General features: G+C 37.6%; 1 protein-coding gene and 1 long non-coding RNA gene across 2 annotated transcripts; one reads left to right on the top strand and one right to left on the bottom strand.

Moving 5' to 3' along the window:
- Positions 1-418: 418 nt before the first annotated feature.
- On the bottom strand, positions 419-6,993 carry LOC131990132 (uncharacterized). Its single transcript, XM_059355531.1, has 4 exons — positions 6,564-6,993; positions 5,989-6,089; positions 1,624-1,770; positions 419-1,529 (listed from the first exon to the last, which is right to left on the bottom strand). The coding sequence occupies exons 1-4, from the start codon at positions 6,991-6,993 to the stop codon at positions 1,071-1,073; spliced, it is 1,137 nt and encodes a 378-aa protein (XP_059211514.1). The 3' UTR covers positions 419-1,070.
- An 8,935-nt stretch (positions 6,994-15,928) lies between these two features.
- LOC131989910 (uncharacterized) lies at positions 15,929-16,443 on the top strand. The gene is made up of 3 exons (XR_009396004.1): positions 15,929-16,054; positions 16,152-16,244; positions 16,338-16,443. It is a non-coding gene; the product is annotated as an uncharacterized LOC131989910 (long non-coding RNA).
- Positions 16,444-16,649: the final 206 nt, after the last annotated feature.

The following is a 16,649-nucleotide window of genomic DNA, read 5'->3' as shown; positions in this document are numbered from 1 at the left end:
CAGAATACAAAAAGGAATTAAACCTGAAAGTTTGAAAGTGCGACTGAAGTGGAGATTTATGGCCTTATAAGATATATATTGTAAACCCCCATACATTTTCAGGTTTTCAAATATTACAGGTGAATAGGGAACAATTATCTAATCTAACTAATCGGTATCACCATGGAACTTCCCCAGTTAATTACTAACATTAACACAAGTTTTCTGAAGTTTTATGTTTAAATATGTTATTTATCTTAATTTTCTTCAGACACAAATTGAGTGAGTTTAATCAAATAAATACCAAAATGTGTATTTTTTTTCCACCAGTCTAAAACATCAACTGCTTTGATTGCTTGTTTTATTTTCTGTCTCTGTGATTATTTTAATGTAAAAGAGAAATAATGAATTCCAATAATTTAATTTTTTATTGACTGACTTGCTTCCTGCCCCACACATAATGATAACAAATGATGACATAATAGCATAATGAGGAAAAATGTCAAAACAAACAGTAAATAAAACATGAACAGGATTAATTATGATAGTATATAATGACTGTGACACAGAAAACATATGAATTTACATTATAGATGTTAAAATATCTGTTAACAATTGCACTGCAAAATATGTAGTAAAATGAATGGATATTTGTGCATATTTTAAAATTTGTACAGAGAAATCATGTTTTAGGCTCAAAGTTGGTATATAGCTGAGTATCATTGTTGTATGATGATATAATGTTACAAGACAAAGAAAGAAGAAGTTTGCTACACACAGTTCACCCAGAAAGTTTCATGTCAAGCTCATCTGCTCCACTGTCTACTGTTTAATCATTATTGGAGTGGTCTGTACATCTCTTTAAAAGGATCATTAATAGTCGTAGTATAGGTATTATAAATAATTTAGAAAGAAATATGGCATAATGTGGTTACAGAGGCTAAATCTTTGATAAAATTAAACAGTCAATATTAATGGGTCTGTGAAATATCTTCAAACACAGTAAATATATAAAAATGCAGTAAAGGTGCGTTTTTTTTTTTTTTTTTAAAGAGCAGAGTGTTAAATCAACAGAAGTTAGTGCATCCAGCCTACTTCCTGTTCCATACAGGTATGGAGGTCTGTCTTGGTGCTACACCAGTGGAGCAAGGTTCAAAATATGAATATTCGTCCACCTTCTCACACTCTTCAGTGAGCTTCAGACACACTAAACAGAACTCCACTTTACATTGAGGACATGTGACGTTTTTACATTTAGTTCCGTTATGCTCCACCAGCAAACCACAGGTGGGACAGGCTCGGGTGGAGGGACAGCCAGTGACCCCCCTCACATCATCAAAGGTGATATCAGGGCAGGTTCTCAGTATTTCCAGCGGGTTTTGGCACCCCTTATTTCCACAGTGGTCAGAACTTGCTGCTGGATCTTTCCATTCATTCAAACACCGCCAACAGAATGTAAAGGCCTTATGTTTTTCTATCATGCACGATATGCAGTCGACCTGTAGATTATTCGGGTCGGCTCTCATCACATAAGACTCGCATCCAGGACACTGTGAAGGGAAGTTGGTTAAAAAAAAGATATTTTTAAATTTTATTTACAGCAACAATGTACAGACAACAGCTTATCAATCGTGTAATACTTACTGATTTGACATCCAAGTTATTCTTGGAAAATTGGAACATTTTCTTTTCAAAGTACGCCTTTTCTTCAGGGGTCAGAAGAGCCATTTTACGAACCTCCTCATACGGCCACTCAGCTTTACAGTGACCACACACAAATCTGCCCTTATCCTTTGGGATAGAAAAGAAAAAAAGTCTAACTTTCTGTTCATGTTGATTAGGGCCTCGGGGCAATCGCACCGAGCACTACTGTTATACTGAACTATCCCTTTAATATATATTTTTTATTTATTTATATTTAGGGCCACGGGGCAATCGCACCACTACTGTTATACTGTGGATTTTTTCTTCTTCCTCTTCCGGACGCAATTTCGTCCCACTACTAGTCCTACAACTTAAAGAGTTGCAGGACAAATTATATATCAAATCGGGATCGGTGTGCTATTACTTTTCTCACTTTTCTCGGAAAAAAATTAGCGCAAAAAAGAACAATAATTGGAGATTTTTAAACGTCTACTTCTCCGGCATAATTTCACCTAGAGACTCCATTTAAACTTCAAATAGTAGACACAAGTCTTGTGTATCGGTGTATTAATTTGCGTTTCGATAGGTCATATAGTTTTTTATCAATCCCTGTTCAATGACCATGATCATTTTTGGAGAAATTCTGAGATTATAATGGGTGTGTATTGCACGGAATGTTCGTGTCACAGTGTGTGATGTCATCGCTCAGAGTGTAGAGGGAGAGAAAAAACTGTCAAAAAATAAATTTGAAAACTGCGCTCCAGGCCGCAAATTCCACTCTACAGAAATAGTTTATACATAGAAACGTAGGAAAATTAGTCTTCTCGCTCACAATAGTGGAGCGGCTAAGTGCTAATTTTTGCCAGAATCTTTCAGTTTATGATACAAGCGTGAAAATTGGCATGAACACTCTCCATGGGTCACTTAACAAGAAAATTGTCAGAGAATGGCGAGAATTAAGATGGCGGCCATTTTTCAAGATGGCCGACACCTAAGTGGAGCAGTTAAGTGATATAATGGTTTATTTGGTGATACAAGCATAAAAATTGGCATGAGCAGTCTCTGTTGGTCACTTGACAATAAGCCACCCACAGTTACTTGGGTTGACAAAAAAACACTCCCAGCCACTTGAAATTTCTATTTTCAAGATGGCCACCCCCTGGATCCTCAAAAGATCAATTTTCTCATAGAAATGTATTAGTTTTAGATTATTCTGGAAAACAAGTTTTAACACATCATAATACAGTTGTGTTGATTTGTTGATCATAGACAGATTAGACAAGAGTGAGTATCTGCACTACCAGGGCACACTGGTGATATATGACTGCTGTTAAACTCAGAGTGGGGTTCAATGTCAGCCAATTGTAAAGTTAGTCAAAGAAGAGACGACAACTCTCTGAGTAGTTTTAGTTAACCGGGTGGTGTACAGATCGTACAGGGTAAAAATGGCATTGGATGAACGATTGGACTAAGTGTAGGGTCAAGGCATGAACTTAGTTGTATCCCATACATCAAAGTGCTTATTAAAAGGTGGTAAAAGGATAAACCCTCGGCCTCTGCCTTTGAATTTGCTGCAGACATTGCAGAATCCATCATAACAGTTGAGAAAACAAACAGCAGGACACCAAGATCATATTGGTTATGATACCATTGCAAGAAATGTTCCATTATTTCATAAAATAAATGCTCTGCCTATCTTACGTAGTCCAACCCGACTAGATGAAGGTGATGGCATAGAAAGCTCATTGACAAGAAACAGAGCAAAATATCATTCAAGCTGTAAACTTATGTTCAACAACACACAGCTGGAAAGGGCACAAAACATCTACTGCTGCTAAAGACACTAAAGATACCAAAGATATCCATATTAAGAGGTCAAGAAGATCCCAGACGTCTTATGAGGCTGGATATGTGTGGGGACAGGCATTGAAGAGACACCCACAAATGCCGAGCCCGTCCGACTGGGGATGGGTAAACAGGACAAGGAGTGGAAAGTCTTCTGGACTCCACTTCCACCTATTGCGGAGAGTTGTTGGGAGTTGACAAAATGTGGGTGCACCAAGGCTTGTACTGGAAAGTGTAAGTGCTACAGATATGGACTCAGTTGCCCCTGCTAGAACTTATTTGCTTGTTTCTTTTGCCAGTGTTATTCCTTGTTGTCCTTTGTGTTTTCAAGTGTAGGCCTATGGCTCGGCTTCCCCTCGCCACATCGGCGCATTATGTTCTATTTTGTCACCAGCCTATTACTGTGACATGTTCAGTTTTTACTTTGTAACATTGCTTTCACATTTTCAGTTTAGTTCCCTAGTATAGTTTCAGATACTGTTTGTCATGGTTCCGTGGCAGCCAGAGCTGCTGTTGCCTCTGGATCTGTCATTATTGCCATTCAGTATTAACCATTGCTCAATTATTATTTTGGAGCACTGTCCGTTCAGCACCACAACTGTGTTTCCCCACCCCTTAGTATTTATTTGACATGTTTAATGGCAGTAGTAATGGCTAGTTATAAAAAAAGTAATTTAAAAAAGTATTTAAAAAAGCCCTCATGGTAAGGGAGCCTGTGTACCTCGGTGAACCCGGAGAGCTACGCCGGTGGGAGGGAACTCCTGTCTGGTTTTACCAAACTGGACAGGTCGTGGGCAAGGAGTCAGACAAAGCACAGTCAAACAACCTCTCTTGAGGAACCCAATACATTTCTATGAGAAAATTCATAATTTAAAGGTCCACATGGCAGGCGGCAGTCATCCTGAAAAAAAAAAATTCCGCCTTGAAATTTCAAGTAGCTGTGGCTGGCTTATTGTCAAGTGACCCACAGATACTGCTCATGCCAGTTTTTATGCGTATATCACCCAATAAACCATTGTATCACTTAACTGCTCCACAAAGGTGTCGGCCATCTTGAAAAATAGCCAGTATCTTGGAATTTCAAGTAACTGTGCGTTGCTTATTGTCAAGTGACCTACAGATACTGCTCATGCCAATTTTTATGCTTGTATCACCAAATAAACCATTATATCATTCAACTGCTCCACTAAGGTGTCGGCCATCTTGAAAAATGGCCGCCATCTTGGAATTTCAAGTAACTGTGGGTGGCTTAGTGAAGTGACCCACAGATTTTGCTCATGCCAATTTTTATGCTTGTATCACCAACTAAATCATTATATAATTGAATTGCGCCACTAAGGTGTCGGCCATCTTGAAAAATGGACGTCATCTTACAATTTCAAATGAACGATTAACAATTTTCTTGTTAAGTGACCCATGGAGACTGCTCATGCCAATTTTTATGCTTGTATCACCAAATAAACCATTATATCATTCAATTGCTCCACTAAGGTGTCGGCCATCTTGAAAAATGGCCGCCATCTTGGAATTTCAAGTAACTGTGGGTGGGTTATTGTCAAGTGACCAACAGAGACTGCTCATGCCAATTTGTATGCTTGTATCACCAAATAAACCATTATATCACTTAACTGCTCCATGCATTTCAAGATGGCCGCCATCTTGAAAAATGGCCGCCATCTTAAAATTTTAAATGTCTCGGACAATTTTCTTGTCAAATGACCCATGGAGAGTGTTCATGCCAATTTTCACGCTTGTATCATAAACTGAAAGATTATATCACTTAGCCGCTCCACTACAATCCTCTGGTAAAGCTGTCAGAGTTATAGTTTGGGCGTAGGACGCACAGATGCACCACCAACACGCACCAACAGCCTCATTGGTTCCCATATTAAGAACGCAGGGAGATTTCTAAAAGAAGGGAGATGAAACAGTTTTTTTAGATCGCTCTAGCAAAGCTATTTTTTCATTTTTCTTAAAAAAAACCCATATGTAGACGTTCAGGAAGAACTCAGGACGCTCAAAGTGAAGTCGGATCAATGATAGGTATTATGGTTTTGCCAAAAATGCTTTCTGTTCAAGGCCAGAAATTCCAGCCTGTCTACCTCTGGCTGCTGTCACTCTTTCATTAACAGGTGTCAGTTAATTCTGTTGATTGCTTTGATCTGATTGCCTTTGATCTTTGATGTGATTACAGTTACAGATACACACACACACGTGCGTAAGCACGCACACTCCTCACACATGCTTCAAACACACACACACACACACACACAAACACACAGACCAACACACACACACACACACACACACACACACACACATTTTGAGGTTAAAGGGCATAGTTTGAAATCTCTGAAGAATCTCATCATAGTGTACACACACCGGCAGTAGCCCCCGTGGCCCTTTCAGAATTTCCCCAGAGGAAATTTTCTAGTTAAAGAATAACGTAGTCACTTTTTAGATATTGGTTGTTGTTTTTTTACTAACTATTTATTTATGAAATTTTCACTGATACCTTACCTGGTCCAGCAGCCACTTACACCAGTTGGTGAGAGACATTGGAGTGACAGTGTGACCGCAGGACATCTTGGCTCTGAGAGACTTAAAGTCATCGTCCAAAACTATGAGACACACACAAACGAGTGTTACTAGATTAGGGTTGCAAAATTCCGGGAATACTCAAAGTTGGAAACTTTCCATGGGAATTAACAGGAATGTATGTGAATAAACCCTGCATTTACAAAAATGCATTTGCCACGCCCCCTACATACTTTTTTGAATGGGTGGGGTCATCGGGAGGAGTAATATTCAGCTCAACATTCATGTTTTTTGTTGTTCAATGAAAGAATTGATTGTACAAGAAAATAATTAAAACTTGATAGTGTTCTCCTCACAAATATATCTGTTCAAAAAATCATTCTGATTTTTAAATTTTGAATATTTCCAAAATTCTCCATTGTAAGGTTTTCTAGAAATTTACCGGAAATGATCATATCATCAGTGTATCATTAATTGCTCAGAATGAGGTAATAATATTCTTTAAGATAATCCTGATAAGTTTAAAAAAAACAAAAAAACTACTGTAAGGTACTTACAATCCATGTCATCTTCTCCATCAACAAAAACCAGTGTGGTGTCTTCGGGGTCATAACGCTTCTCCTCTCCTGTTGCTGCATTGTTGCTCTGTTGTCCAGCATCACTAACCCTCTGCTCAGGTGTCACATTGTTGCGCTGCTGTTGAGAATCCCTCATCAGCTGTTCAATTAAAGCTCTGGTCCTCATATATTCATTTAAAGCTCTGGTCCTGCGTCTACGCATCACAGCTTCAAGTGCCAAAGCGTTGGTCAGCTCTTCAATTTCCCAGGAGGTCGGTTGTTCAGTTTCCAAATTGTTGGTCAGATTTTGAGAACCGCTGTTCTCCTCTTGAGTTTCCAAAGTGTTGCTCAGGTTTGTATTCTGTTCATTTGGTGAATTCCTCAAAGGTTCTGACTCAGTATTTTGCTCCGTTGAAAAAAAGGAGCCCATCTTGACTCCGTGTATTCTCCAACAACAAAGACTGAAGAGGAGTCAGAGGTTTTATCAAAGGATCATCAGCGGTCATGTGACAGATGACGCATCAAGTTAAAATGAGAAATAAACACCCTGTATTTTAGCTTTCGCTTCTTTTGCATCGGGATGGTTTGCACCTGAACCACATTAAACAAACTCCTCATCCAGTCCTCACTGAGAATAATGAAATTTCAGCTGAACGTAGTTGGACCCAAAGGAGAAAATATGATCGTTGATCTGTGCGACACTGAGGAGGAGATGAAGCGTTTCACTGTGGAGCGACTAAAGGAGAAAATTACTGCACAACTAAACATAGGTACGTTTAGTATTTCTTCTCTTGTTAATGTGTGTGCCTACATATTTATTTTTTATCTTTAATAAAATAAAACCAACTATAGGCTACTGTAATTATGTATACATTGACATGTAGATCATAATTCACGGACAGTCGTCAATCTGTTAATGGATAGACTGCATTACTATTTAAGCTAATAACAGCCTGATAATATATTTTAAAAGCTTTCAAAGCTACAGAGAGTGCAGTAGGCTAGGCAATGAGTGTAAACGTATTTTAGTTTAGTTTATTCGATAGAGCGACAATTTGAGCACAGTAGTGATAATGGGCTCGTGCTATCACCTGTGTGAAGTCCTGAGTGAAGTCTTTTTCTGTACAGAATGGCCCAAGAGCATCCGAATGGTCTTCGGAACCGATCAGCTGCAGGAGTCAGAGCTGCTGGTCTCCTACGGGATCGAACACTTTTCTACCATCCACATTGTGTTGCTGCTGCCCGGAGGAGTCTGATGAGATGAAGACGGAGAAAGAAACATCACAGAGACTCTTAACTACTCTGCCACAATGCGACCAAAATACGTTACTTGTTTAAAATCATAAAACATTGAATTTAAATGCTGTTATTGTGGATCCACTCTGTGTACTTTATCAATATACCTAAATAACTTTAAGTCATATGATTGCTGGTTTAACAGGATGAAATAAAACTATTCCAACCAAAGCTGCTATTGGCCTCCTTCCTACAGAAAGAAAAAAGAAAAAAAATGAAGCAATTTCGCAAAATCTTAACAAAATAGCACTACTTCAGATATCTGTCAAATAAAAAACACAATACAAATTCAAAATGACTTTATTTATCCCCGAGGGGAAATTCAGTGAGTCTGTTAGCTTTGTTAGAATGAGACAGCCTGATGGCTGTAGGAGCGAAGGATATTGTTACAGACTGCTTTGAGTGGAAAATCTTCAACAAAAGATTGAAAATGTTTTGATCAGCAAGAGCAGCTCTGATTCCTCAATCCTGTTAGACTACATTCTGTCAGTATAAAAATAAACCTGAACAAGGGAGTGGTAAATGTTCACATGTTCAGTTATTGGAAGAAACAACAAGTACAAAACATTTGCTCAGAAACAATGTAAAAATAATAATAGAGTACATTTCTCTATTTTTTTCTTTCTCTTTCTTTTCTTTATTCTTCTTTCTTTCTTTTTTCACTGTGTATGCTATGGGCCACAAGCAGTTTTGTTAGTTAGTTAGTTAGGTTCTTTATTGTCCGCAAAGGGATAATTGTTCTCACACAGTCAGGTTTTTCTCAGGACAGCATACATTTAATAGAAAAGGGCAGAGCACAGTGTGGCAACACTGTAGCACACAGATACCAAATGCCTCCTCTTCCCACATATACAACATATAACAGATAACTCCTCTTCCCACATATATCACAGAGAAACATATAAGAACATATACAGCAGCAAACATGACTCCCATTCATAACCCCTCCCATGACAGATGACAAGCCTCACCACAAGCCTTGTAAACTTACAAATAAATAAATAAACGAATTAACGTGTAAGCCACTTAAAAGACTTAAAGAGGATCATCAGATTCTTGTTATGAAGCTATTTTAATATTTGTGCTTTAAAATTCCAATAAAAATGAAAAAATATTATAGAAATTATTCACTTTAATTTACAATGCCAGTGACCTAAGGAAAATTGAAAGGTAATTTTCTAACCTGAAACTATTTTAATCATTTGAATGAAAATAGGCCTGATAAAAGTAAAACTGGACTACCTTAACATTGCCTGTAATAAAAAAGGCCAGCTGTCGGTAAGTATCTTTTCCCTCTTATCTTTCTTTCTTTACAATGAAGTAGCGTATAATCTTATCATCATGTCAGCGGTGTGAACTGTCAGAAAATAACCATCTGGGTCCAGGAATGCCTCCCCGGGAGAAATGTTTGTACCTTTTTAAGTAATGCATACATCTTGTGCACTTTGAGAGCTAAATGTGAGAAACTTCACATAACATTTTTCAGTCAGGAGGCACCGTGATATAGAATAAGGAATCTATATCAATACCCAAGTAATTACCTGTGACCCACCTGTGACGGCCCGGAGAGGCTGATATTGATAGAGATAGAGATTGATAGAGACTGATACAGACAGGTGGGCACGCGTGTAAGTGTGAGTGCGCGCGCATGTTTCGGAGGACAGAGAGGTGGTCGAGGTTTAGACAGCAACGACAACACAACGCAAAATAACTTTATATTACGAATTGTATCGCCGCCACAGTGAGGAGAGGCGTGTTCTGTGTGTTCCTGGTCTGGTCCTGCCACGCCCCTCTCTGCATACCTGGTTCACCTGAGTGTGATCTGCTCTTCAGGGGAGCTGTTATCTACCTCCAGAGCCAGTGATCTTCCCTCTCTCTTGCCACTGACCTGTTCTGGTTGACTGCATATAGTTTGTGTTGTAGCTTGCTCTGTGTTTTTGTGTCTCAGCTGAGTCAACTTGTTTGTTTAGAGTGTCTGGAAGCCTGGTAGGGGTCATCTGCCATTTTAGTTAACCTGTTTTCTCCTGGTTTTTTTTTGTTATAGGGAGCTTAGCATTGTCTGTTTTGTTTGGTAGCTGAATCTTATTTTCCAGATAGTGATTGACTTTTGTTTCTTATTTTGGCCTTGGAGACCCTGAAGATTTAGCTGCTTCCTTTTTCTGTGCTACTTAGTTGGTTTATCTCTGTTTATTCCTTCTGCCTGTTAATAAATATTATAATTGTTCAACTTAGAGTCCCTACACTTTGACTACATTCTGTCAGTATAAAAATAAACCAGAACAAGGGAGTGTTTAAATGTTCACTAAGTGATTGGAAAGAAAAGAAGAACAAAACAATGTCCTGCTTAGTGATGGAACAAATATGAAGTATGACCAGATTCCTCTCCTTTTCTTTTCCAAAACAAACGTGCTGTGAATGTTTTCAGACTGACTCTGGCATATTCACAGTCATAAAACAGAGTCTGTTTCCTCTTCAATTTTACAAAATTAACATTTCTTATCGATTTATTTGAATACATTATGCTTGTTGACATACACAAACAGAATGTATAAACAGTGATCGCATTAATTACGTATATTTACGTTTAATTTGCGAGGCACAGCCCATTTCACACAAACTACTAACATCCGTCTCCGCCTCATTATGTCTCAGCGCAGTGTGAGTGCAGTCGGATTGCTTTAGCACTTATCTTGTCTTTACTTTAATCTCTTTTTCGCATATTTCCTTAATGTCGCGGCGGTTTTCATCAAGGTCAGGGAGAAGAAAAGAGGAAAAGACACAAGAGGTATTGTTTTGTTTTTGGAGTATCTGCCCGCAGCCACTTTCACAGTTGAAACCAGAGCTTCATTCATCTCTAAATGTTTGAAAGCTTTAAGGAGCTCAGTTCAGCTTTAGTCGACTGGTTAAAGTTCTGATACTGAACGAGTTCGGATTGGATTAAGGAGGACATCGCTCTGCTCAGTGCTCATTTTGGTAAGTACACAAACAAACTCTCCGCTGTAAAAAAACAACAACAAAAAAACAACCTATTTGTATAGACCTATGTACAAATATAAAAAAGCTAATCATATATCATTTTTTAAAAGTTAAACTTTACATTTAATGTACAAAAAAAGAAGAAGAAAGAGGTAATTTTTACCTAGGCTACAAAGAGTGTGCCTGTGTATGCAGTGTGCACTTCAGGTTGTTCAAAGACGTGAATGTGTGTGTGGCTTCAGCCGCTGTGGAACTGAGGGTGTTTTATTCTGCTGTTTATTTCATTAGAAGTAGCATGGTGGTTACTTGATGCACCGGCCGTGGTGTTATAGCTTTTTGTGTGTTGTCGTTTTTGTTAATTTCTTCAGAGTTTTGGTCTCTGCATTATCATTTGTATGCACAGGCTGCAAAATGCTATTGGCAAGAAGAGGGATGTTGTTTGTTCTGACATAGGAGCTCAGTGCTGTGATGTGGATACATTGACATGTAATTTATTTTTATTTTGAAGGCAAAATTTGTTTTGTTATTTCATAGGTCTATTAAATAACACCATCACATAATTATTTTTGGCTGACCACCTCAGGTAAGCCCTACACATGCCTGTAAGTGGATTTCCACAGGGAAAAGTGCTGTAATTTTGTGATAATATACCTGAAGTCCCGTAGAATGAACCTGCAGTGAAATTAGTGACTGGAAACAGACAGTTTAATTTTAATTAATTTTAATATAATGTAATATTTTACTGTACAGTCTATATCTAAAGGCGTTTAAAAAATTAAAGTGAACTTTTCGGTGAATATCATGCAATTAATCTTATTTCCATATTTATCTGATATTTGGGCCTGGTTGTGTAATACTTTATTGTAAAAACTGAAAACCGCACGTGGACACAAAAAATAAATTTTCGGCACCACGCAATTTGATTATTTCACATGGTTGTGTTGATGTAACGTTAATACTTCATCTCCTCTCTGCTGGTAAGAGTTTATACTGAATAAAGGTGATAAAGAATGACAGTAAAGTGTTTATCCTCCATGTCAGCTTGCTTGGAGCAGTTTCAGTGTATTTACCGTAAATATCACAATACGGGCGCACTACATTATATTGGAGACGGCTGGCTTGACTACGGAGAAACGAATGACGATGAAATGAAATGAAAACTGAGCAGTGACTCCTTGGAGTGTCTGTTAGTCCAACCAAACGCTGAATAAGACATTTAATGAACAAAACGTTCAAATAAACTGTCATTAAGTCAAAATAGGGTCAAAGTTATGAGACGTCCTTTTTTTTATATCTATATAACGTTATATATGACTTTATTGACACGTTGCCGTGGAAACGCATTGTTCTGCTTCTCTCCTGATGACGGCTCGCCTTGTTAGTGACCTGTCAATCAAAGGTAGCCCCACCCCAAATCATATGATTCTTTATCTTCTGTTTTCTTCTAAATGGGACCATCATTTACACTATTAACATCAAATTGTCTTGAAGAAGTTTTTTACTAGTGATTGAGACTATAGTGTTGTCCTAAAAAAATCTGAGGTAATAAATGAAGTGAGAAGTTTTCTCATAATGCTCCAGTTAATGCTAACATGAATTAGCAGCGACTTCACTCGGTCAGGTGAGAAGCGTGTAGTCAGTAATTAGATCCCTCTCGTTCCTCCATAGACCAAATATGGTCTGCTTCCAGTTTCCGAAACCAAGATGGCCACAGATGAAAAGAAAGATGGCGAAAAAGTGTAACGCTGAACTCTATGCTTCAAATGGTCCACAAACAAACGGCTACACCTGTTTCATTTGTGCACTACTTTTTCTCAACTCTAGAACTCCACCAAATTCCATGTCTGTGTATGCATACTTGGCCAATAAATCTGATTTCATTTTTGTTGATTATCAGACACTGCATCTGCTGTTCAAAGGACAGGATTTATGGGGCAACCAAGTAAGTATTACTCTATTCTCTGAGAAGTAACGGGTCGGGAGAAACTCTGAGTGAAGGCCAAGCACACTAATGAAATCAGAGTATGGTGTTAGATATTGATTTTGCTTCAACAAACAGTAACAACACATTTTGAGACCTATGTGTGAAAGTATAACATGTTTACCCATGTCATGATGTGACCTACTGTCAATACAATATGGACAGAGTCAGTAATCACTTTGATGAGTCATATAAAGATGCAGTGAAATATAAAGGTTATTTTCTACAAGATGGGTTACCAACTAAAGAACTATAAATGATGAATGGAGATGGTGTGATGACATTGTGTTTTCTTTCCTCTAAGACAGTCATCATGGTCTCTATAATCAGGGATCTACATGTTACCTCAACAGTATCCTGCAGGTTCTCTACATGACACCAGAGTTCCACAGCAGGTTTGAAACGGCTGCTTTCATCTGCAGAAATAAAAGTACAAGAGCATTTACAACTAGAAAATTTCCCCTGGGGAAATTCTGAAAGGGCCACGGGGGCTACTGCCGGTGTGTGTACACTATGATGAGATTCTTCAGAGATTTCAAACTATGCCCTTTAACCTCAAAATGTGTGTGTGTGTGTGTGTGTGTGTTTGTGTGTGTGTGTGTGTGTGTGAGTGAGTGTGTTAAACGTATATCTGGAGGAGTGTGCGCGCTTACGCGCGCATTTGTGTGTGTGTAGCGAAAATCGCATAAAGTTACCTGTGTGTGTGTGTGTGTGTGTGTGTGTGTGTGCGTGTGTGCGTGCGTGTTTGAAGCATGTGTATGCATGTGCGAGGAGTGTGCGCGCTTACACGCATGTGTGTGTGTGTGTGTGTGTGTGTGTATCTGTAACTGTAATCACATCAAAGATCAAAGGCAATCAGATCAAAGCAATCAACAGAATTAACTGCCACCTTTTCTGGCTCAGTGACAGCAGAGGTAGACAGACTGGAATTTCTGGCCTCGAACAGAAAGCATTTTTGGCAAAACCATAATACCTATCATTGATCCGACTTCACTTTGAGCGTCCTGAGTTCTTCCTGAACGCCTACATATTATTTTTTTTAAAGAAAATTTAAAAAATAGCTTATGAGAGCGATCTAAAAACACTGTTAAATCTCCCTTTTTCAGAAATCTTCCTGCGTTTTTAATATGTGAGCCAATGAGGCTGTTGGTGCGTGTTGGTGGCACATCTGTGCGTCCTACGCCCAAACTATAACTCTGACAGAGGATTGTGAGTGAGAAGACAAATTTTCCTACGTTTCTATGTATAAATTATTTCTGTAGAGTGGAATTTGCGGCCTGGAGCGCAGTTTTCAAATTTATTTTTTGACAATTTTTTCTCTCCCTCTACACTCTGGCGATGACGTCACACACTGTGACACGAACATTCCGTGCAATACACACCCATTATAATCTCAGAATTTCTCCAAAAATGATCATGGTCACTGAACAGGGATTGATAAAAAACTATATGACCTATCGAAACGTGGATTAATACACCACACACTCACACACACTCACACCTCAACACTCAGAGAGCTTATTAGACAGACAGTTAACAGTCACTAATCACTGAGAAACTGCTCTCTCCCTGAAGGTTGGATACAGAATCACAAGCAGATCTTGAGCTGAGAAACATCTTTGATTGTGAGCTGAGAAAAATCTTTGAAGGCCTGAAGGAAAAGACTTGTGGGACAGGAAACATCACAAAGCTTCTGGAGATTAAAGATGGTAAACTGGACTGTGATAAATACAAAACAGCATTCAGAGAGCAAGAGACCATTTATAAAAAAGTAATATATTCATAACAAGTTAACTAAGGTGCATTTTAAATGCTTCAATTTATATATTAAATTAAATTTTCTTTTTCAGTTAATGAGCAGCGTGATGCAGCTGAATGCCTGGAGATGATTTTACGTAAAGTCAGCCCAAAGGCCTCTGAGGTGAGAACTTATGAAATATATAATGTTATTTCCATTTCTGTTTCTGTTTATTTTGGTCAATACATGTCATTAAAACAGAAGTAACAAACCAGAAAAAACATTGATCAAAATAAACAATAAGTAAACAGAGAAAGAAAATTTGATAATAGACATTTGGACCGAAAAGGCTGAAGCATAACTTATCACGCCTACCCTGTTACAACTCAAGTTAATTTAAAAATTAGAAATGTACAATCTGTTATTTATTAATAAAAGAAATAAGCAGTCACAAAAGAGACAAAAGAAAGAAGCTGCTTGATTTCCCCCCCCTCCTCTTACTTTCCTTTCCTTTCCCTTCCTTCCTCTTCTCCTTTCCCTTCTTCCTCTTTTCTTCCTTAAAAAAGAATAATAATAAGAAAAAAATATATAATAAAAAAAAAAAAAAAAAGACAATCAAACATACAGAACAAAACAAAACAAAAATAGTAGTCACATAGAACGTGTCACCACTCATTACTCCAACTTATATAAATTAATCATCTTATTTTTAAGTACTTTTTTGAATTAGTTAATGGTATTGCATGTATTTAAGTCTTTCTCCAATTTGTTCCATAAATTAACAGCTGTTACCGTGGTGCATTGTGATTTGGTGTTGGTTCTGGATTTTAACTTTATAAATATATTCAACCCTCTGAAGTTTTAATGGCTGTGTCTTAGAACATTTTCTGAATACAGTCAGGCAGCATGTTGTTGTTCATTTTGAACATAAACTGTGCTGTTTTGAAATTCACTAGTTCTTTGAAATTGAGTAGATTTAAATTAATAAATAATTGATTGGTTGGATGCTTATAATCGACTTTGTTTATATGTCGCATTGCTTTTTTTTTAAGTAGAAAAATTGGTTTGGTGATTGATTTAAATGTGTGTCCCCACACTTCTATGCAATAAGTTATATATGGTTTTATTAGGGATTGATACAAAATTTTTAATGAGTTTGTTGTTAAGATATTTTTACATTTATGTAAAATTGCCATAGTTTTTGTTATTTTATTCTTTAAGAAGTTGATATATGGCTTCCAGCACAGCTTATGGTCAATAACCACTCCAAGGAACTTATTATCAAAAACTCTTTCCACTTCCACATTATTATTATTTACAGATTAACAAATCAGAAAGCTGTGTTGTAAGTAATATTTCCATTTGAAGGTTTTCCAAGGAGAGCTGAAACGCACAACAAAATGCACAACAACAAAAAAACACAGCATCATTGAACAGACAAAACCATTTTGGACTCTTCCACTGTCACTGGACGACACACAAGACAATACCTACGACGTGGTAAGCAGCCAAAATTCAGAGTCCAACTTTTTAGTATTTTATGTGATGTGAAATATTAATTTAATTAGGAATGAATTACAACATTTCTATTCCTCAGGAAAGTAGCTTCCAAAGGACTTTCCAGAAAGAAGACTTGAAAGGAAACAATGTGTACTGCAAAGAATGTCAAAAGAAAACAGATGCAACAAAAGTGAGTTTTGACATTAGAAACTATGTTGTATGATACTGAGATCATACATATAGTGTGATTATAGTGTTCAATGATGTTTTTTGTGTTGTTTAGGAATGTGAGATGGTGAAAGATCCTCAGATTTTGGCTTTACTCCTCAAGAGATTTGACATTGACTACAACACCATGTCATATGTCAAATCAGACTGCTTTGTGAATGTACCACACACATTAAAGACGAAGGTAAGGGGAAGTGACTTTTATGTGTGATTTATGGTGTTCTATTGGAATTACTTGAAATCTTATTGTATGTGTGACTTTGTCCTTTATTGTTGTTGATTGTTGTTCTTCATTGCAGAAGGAGACATACAGTCTGTATGGGGTGGTGAATCACATGGGCAGTCTCAGTGGTGGACATTACACAGC

The sequence above is a fragment of the Centropristis striata genome, chromosome 17 (genome assembly GCF_030273125.1).
Source record: "Centropristis striata isolate RG_2023a ecotype Rhode Island chromosome 17, C.striata_1.0, whole genome shotgun sequence".
Classification (NCBI taxonomy): Eukaryota; Metazoa; Chordata; class Actinopteri; order Perciformes; family Serranidae; genus Centropristis; species Centropristis striata.
The sequence above is the reverse complement of the archived record's forward strand: the minus strand, read 5'-3'. Positions and strand labels throughout refer to the sequence as shown.